Here is a 6343-nt window from a genome sequence, read left to right as displayed (position 1 = left end):
CGCTGCCCTGTAGATTACGTTTCACTCCCTTGTCATGCCTTTGGAGGTCATGTAAATAGAAACAGTACCAAAGACACATAGGGAAAACCTGGCTCAGCTTTTTCTCTCCCCACCATAATAGACCTAAGTCTTGGTGAAAAAGAAATTGAAGGTGCCACAGAAAGCTGTGTGACAGTCTGGGGAACAAGTGGTGGTTGGGGTACAGGGCGGTACCTTCAAATACTTCCATTTCTTTATTTTGGTCCTTGTGTTGCCTGTTTTCTAAATGATCCTTTTCCTTTCTTCCCCCCACCGCCTTCTTTCATGAACACCAACAAGCAATGCTGAAATTGTTCAGAAGTATAATACAACGATTTTGATGGGCAAACACATTAGTTTGCAAAAGGGGGATATCAAATTGCCGTCAGCTACAAATATTGTTCGCTTTGCTGCCCCTTAAAGGTCTTCATAAATACACTAGATAGAAATGAGCCCAAAATGAACCCAAAAGGCTATTTCTCTAAACTTTTCCCAATCTCAACATCTGGTTAATTGCCATTTAGCTAGTGACAATGAAAGAATAGGCAGCAATAATGAAACGGCATCATGTAATTCAGCATATATCTTTTAGAGGTAAACTAAGGTAATGAATTTATTGAGCCAATATACAGGAGAGAAAACATGATCATTACAATCATTATAAATACTATAAATGATTATTTAAATTTATATATTTAAGCAAGGATTACTTAAAACTTTATTAATTTACTACTGCTCTTCTGAGCAAGCTGAACTTAGTGATTTCACATATGTGATCTCTTTGAAAAGTTGTTATAATTTCCTTATTTAAATCTTCACAATGAAATTGATATGTGTCCTTAAGTTCTCCAGGGTTTCACTCAGCAGTCAAGTTTACTTTAATGATAAAACAAATGTGTATGACTTTTATTTTTATTTTTAAAGTTTATTTATTTTGAGCAGGGGAGGGGCAGAGGGCAAGGGAGAGAGGAAATCCCAAGCAGGCTTCTCATTGCCAGCACGGAGCCCGATACAGGGCTCGATCTACTGAACCAGGAGATCATGACGTGAGCTGAAATCAAGAGTCGGATGCTTAACGGACTGAGCCACCCAGCTGCTCTGACGTGTACGATTTTTAAAGCATCAGGTTTCACCTCAGAAGCTGAAACTCAAAACATAGCCGTTTCCCCAAATAATATTATTTACGATGGCGACTTTGCACTTTGTTTAGCGAGAACATAACGTTCTAACTTCTTAGAAATGATTGCTTTGTCGCCAAATATTGTCCTATCAACAAATATTTATTGCTGTGCATTTCAATCCTACTTTTAATATATAATAGGAGTGTTGCACACGGGAAAGAAAGAATGCCCAAAAGCTAATAACGGTAAATCTTCTTTCAGTTGACAGCTCAAAGAATTGGATGTCTGGCTTGCTAATCTTCTGAATAAGCAAGAAATAATGCTGGCTGGAAACGGAGAACAGAGCAGTGTCATACCCAACTCCAGTTAGGTTATGTAGCTCTCTTTGAATGATGTTTCTCTTGGCTCTCATGTCTCAGCTTTAAAATAGAACTAATAGGGGTGCGTGGGTGGCTCATTAAGCATCTGACTCTTGGCTTCAGCTCAGGTCATGATCTCGGCGTCCATGAGATCGAGCCTTGTGTAGGGCTCCGCGCTGTCAGCGCAGAGCCTGCTTGGGATTCTCGCTGTCTGTCTCTCTCTGCCCCTTCCCCACTTGCACTCTCTCTCTCTCAAAAATAAATAATTTAAAGGAAAAATTTAAAAACTAGAACTAATAGTTGTCTATGCCTCGGCGAGTGTGAGGAGGAAGGGGGATCATGCACACGGTGCTGGCACAGGTGTCCCATGTCCCACCGCATGTCCCACGTGGCGCAGGCTGGGCATCGGCCACCATTACCGTTACTGGTACATCAGGGGTAACGGGAAGAGAAGCTGTGCCCCCTCGCCCTCGGGATTTGTGTCTTCCACAACATCCCATAATATCACTGGATATAAAAAAAACTGATGATGGGCAGTTGCCTTCTGCCCTCTCTACCACGTTCACTCGGTCATTTCATGAATCCTGTGATATGTGGCCCACATTTTATTCGGTGAAACCGTTTGGACCTCCCTTACGGTGTTCTGGCAGAGTTCTTCTGTGAGACCATAATTGAGGAAGCCTGGGTCCATGTGAGACTTCTTCAAAGGTATGAAATCATAGGAGCAATGACGTGTTTCTAAAGTACTACACCTTACCGCATTTCCCCTCATTTCCTGACCTATTCAGAAAGCTTCAGACATGCTTTTCATAAAATGTCTGTTTCTAACAGCTAAGTGACTTTATTTAAATTGTACCAGGACTGATCAGCAGGGTTTTTAAACATTATTTTTGTTTATTGCGTCCTGTGGATCCTCGAAAGGAGGAAGAGGGAGTAAACAAGAAGACAGATACTAGCGAACATAATCCCATTACATCAGGAAGGCTCTCCCTCTAGCTAGCAGTGCTTCAGCTTATCAGCCAATGAGACCCCTTAAAGGAATGTTTTCCTGATTGGCACGGTCAGCATGTTTAATCACTGAAAAACCTCCACGGGTGATCTCTCGTGTAGATTAAATAGAATCAACCATGCTGATCCTGTTTAAATTACAAGAAAATCACCAGGCACCAAGCCGGTATCATATAAAACCACCTGGGTGGACCACAAGGGTTGGAGAGACGGGGGTGGTTGGATGCCAGATGGCTCTGGGGGAGAGAAGGACATGGGGATTTCCACACGGGAGGGCACTGATTTTCTAATGGGAGGGGCGCATAGGCATGTAAGAAGGGGGAACTTGGGGGACAAGGTGGGTCAGTGCCTTTTTCTTCAGGATGTAGGGTTGGAGGGGTTGCCGACCATTGGTATGTGGAGAATCAGCGACCCCTGAGGGAGCCCTTGGCATTATCGGTACCATTTCAAACATCAATGATAGTCTGCTCCTCCCAACCCGCGACACCCCTTTCGAGGGCCCACTGGGCTTGTTCGAGGGTGCAGGACGTAGGGGTCAGCTACTCATTGTCCTTGGCAACCTGGCATAGCTCCTTTACACCTCAGGGCAAACTGTAAGGAGAGGACAGTCTGGGGGTGCAGAGAGAGGGGGGGCATGGCAGGGCGGGCGTAGAAAGTAGAGAGGTGGGGTGCTCCTGCTGCTAGCCTTCCTAAAAGTGCCCAAAAAAGATTTTTGGGGGCGGGGCACCCGGGTGGCTCAGTCTGTTAAGCGTCCGGCTTTGGCTCAGGTCACAATCTCACGGCTGGTGAGTTCAAGCCCCACATCGGGCTCTGTGCTGACAGCTCAGAGCCTGGAGCCTGCTTTGGATTCTCTCTCTCTCTCTCTCTCTCTCTCTCTCTCTCTCTCTCTCTCTCCCCCTCCTGTTTGCACTCTGTTTCTCTCTCTCAAAAATACACAAACATTAAAAAAAAAGTTTTTTGGAGTTCTGAGAAACCATGAAACAGGTACTTTTGGGGCATATCTAAGGGAACTTAATCCTCCCCTTCTTTGGAAGACAGTTCAAAAGGTACAGTAGTTCTGGGATTGGTCAGTTCCAGAACATGCTTTATAGCCCTTGGCATTCTGAAACTGCCAGGCTGGATCTTTTAGACAAGAATCAGACTTCCTGGTATATGGTCAGGTGTCTCAGTCACCTTGTTGAACACAGACTCTGAAGAGTGTGTATTTCACAGGAACTGAGTGTGTCCATCAGGATTCACTTCTACTCAGAGATCTCGTCTTCTTTTCCAACAGGTTCCTGGGCAGACCGGTCACCACTACATGAAGCAGCAAGTCAAGGTCGTCTTCTTGCTCTGCGAACACTGCTATCCCAGGTGACGTATTAGCTACGGCTGGAAATACATCCCTGTCCCATGACCGTAGAACATTAACTTTCAAAAGTAATCAAAGAAAAAAGAATAAAGCTGCTTAATAAATGCTACCAGTCTTTTTTTTTGTTTTAACCCCTATATCAGTCAGCTCTCTACTTTGCATTTAGCTTTGAGATTTCTTTATAAATATTTTGGTATAATCCTATGTCTTAATATACCGAGTTTCTCATACAGTATACTTGCTCACTGAAGCATATTTCAGCAAGAAGTCACTGGACGTATGTATTATTCATTTAGCACTTCAACTATGCTTTACTCTATACAATGTGTGCAGCTAATTGCAGAGAAAGTTTGGTCACAAAATATCCAAAAAGGGGTAATCAGAGCAGATGCCCAAACAAGCTTTTTTACATTAATCTGTCCTCTGTGATGGCGAATTACCCATGAATGCTACCGAGTGATCACTTCTCTCCCTGCCCACTCCTCAGACTCACCAGAGGAAAAATGAAAAGCATAGATTCCTTACAGAAACACAGAGCACTCTGGCTTAGCCTGTGCGTTGTTAAAATTGAACGACGTGATTCAGAAGCACACCCAGATCTGGAAGTCATTGTCCTGGTGCTCCCTGGTATCCGGGAGAAAGGGATGCTCTCGGGTGGCTGTGTGGGAAGGAAAGGCAGTGATGCCCGGGTTCCAGGACATGGCCCTGGGACTCAGGGCACCTGCATGCCAGGCGGGTTCTTAAAGTGGATCACAACCTTCCTGACCATCCTTTTTTCATCTATAAAGGGAACATGTAGGACAAGCTGCTCCTGTAGGGCTGTCCTGTGATAACAGAGTGACCATTTTGTTTGCTCATCACTTGATGGGGGGAAAAAAACCCCACCCTCAGAAAAGTCAGTAATTTTCTAAACGTAACCCACTCGGTCCCCCCAACCGCCTACAGAAACCCTCACGCAGTTCTTTGAGAGGAGAGCAGTCTCAGGATATTTTTCCGACATGTATCTCATACCACCCACACGCCAGCCAGTAAGAGTCCGAGGCTGCCCCCAGAGCCCGATGGGAAACAGAATCCAGACCTCTGCAGAGGCTCGGCCACCTGGTCACCCCGGCGGGTGGCAGTTAGGAATTGGCTCCTTCAAGTCTGACTGCTGGCTAGACAATTCGAAATCTGTGAAAAGATAACCTAAGGGATCTAAAAAGTTGCCACCTGCTAGCGACAAAGATTGGGGGTGAATCTTTTCTTGCCTTCATTTTAAGATTCATCCCAGTATTCCAGGCCATGGCAGTGCGTCATGTTATGGGGGTTTGGCCACGAAAATCTTCCTCTTACAGTGTTTAGTATGATGGTCAATAGACAGTGAGTTACCAAAAACAGCAGGAAAGCACAGAATCTCATGTCCTAATATTTAATTAGTTTAGTCCGACATCATGAGTTTAACTGGAATAAAGTGTTTTATTGGTTTTGATTTGATTTTTAAAGTGTGTACTTGGTTTTGATTGGATAATAAAATACGATGGAACTCTTGCCATATGCGGGGCCCTGTAACAATAATTGCTTTACATACGTGATGCTGTTTAATCCTCACGATGACCCTAAAACTTAGAGGTTAAGGTACTCACCCAAATTAAAATAATTACTGCATTCTGGAACAAGGCTTCAAGCCCAAGTGTGACTGACTTGATGATCAGAGCTCTCAACCACAAGAATAGAACCTAGTCACTCCTATCCAGTGACAAAAGTTCACAACATGGCTCACTACAGTTTAGAGTATTTTCCCCCAGTCTGGGCTAACCTGTAATTTCACAGCCCCAAATCGAAACAAGTGACCCAGCCTATCAACAGTCTCCACTTCTACAAAGTAAAAAAGAAAACAATAATAGTAATCAAACCAATTCATAAAGACCACAGAAAGTTAAGGAGGCGGAATTTTATGAAAATATTCAGAATCTACTAAACAAAACAATTTAGCCGCTACAGGGTTTAGATACGGTGGTGGTGTTACAGTATTGACGAGTTTTGACAACGGACTGCCTCTATGGTGTCTGAACTGGCCTTTCCTGCTGAACTTATACCTGCCTCCCTGAGTCTTTGGTCTTTTGTATCACTCACTAATGACCTTTATAAAGATGATTTCGTATACTTTCTTGCTCACCTTTCAAAATCATCCCTGTCATATTTAGGGTTACAACGTAAATGCAGTTACCATAGACCACATCACCCCGCTGCACGAAGCCTGCCTTGGAGACCATGTGGCATGTGCCAGAACTCTGCTGGAGGCTGGAGCTAATGTAGGTACCGGTTAAAACCATTAATCACTTCACGTCTACTGACCTTAGTCAATCACACAAAGTTCTCATGTGGCATTTCTTTCCTTAGTAGTTTTCAAAAATTGCAGAATAATAAGAAATCACTTTGCTTCAGTGTTCTCAGTGAGCTCCAAGAAGGATTTCTAGTCATTGCAAAAACGGGTAGCATGCTGACCT

General features: G+C 43.9%; 1 protein-coding gene across 5 annotated transcripts in view; it reads left to right on the top strand.

The window, feature by feature from the left end:
* The window catches only part of ASB5 (ankyrin repeat and SOCS box containing 5), a 55930-nt gene that overhangs the window by 39051 nt on the left and 10536 nt on the right, over positions 1-6343 (top strand). For all 5 annotated transcript variants that reach the window (XR_008295800.1, XM_015074193.3, XM_015074195.3 and 2 more), the window contains exons 2-3: positions 3780-3859; positions 6041-6148. Coding sequence is in view for 4 of the 5 variants with exons in the window: in XM_015074193.3 (XP_014929679.1) it covers positions 3780-3859; positions 6041-6148 (188 nt within the window). In the remaining variant the exon portion in view is untranslated. The remainder of the gene's footprint in view (positions 1-3779; positions 3860-6040; positions 6149-6343) is intronic.

This window comes from Acinonyx jubatus, chromosome B1, assembly GCF_027475565.1.
Source record: "Acinonyx jubatus isolate Ajub_Pintada_27869175 chromosome B1, VMU_Ajub_asm_v1.0, whole genome shotgun sequence".
Classification (NCBI taxonomy): Eukaryota; Metazoa; Chordata; class Mammalia; order Carnivora; family Felidae; genus Acinonyx; species Acinonyx jubatus.
This window is presented reverse-complemented; position numbering and strand designations above follow the sequence as displayed.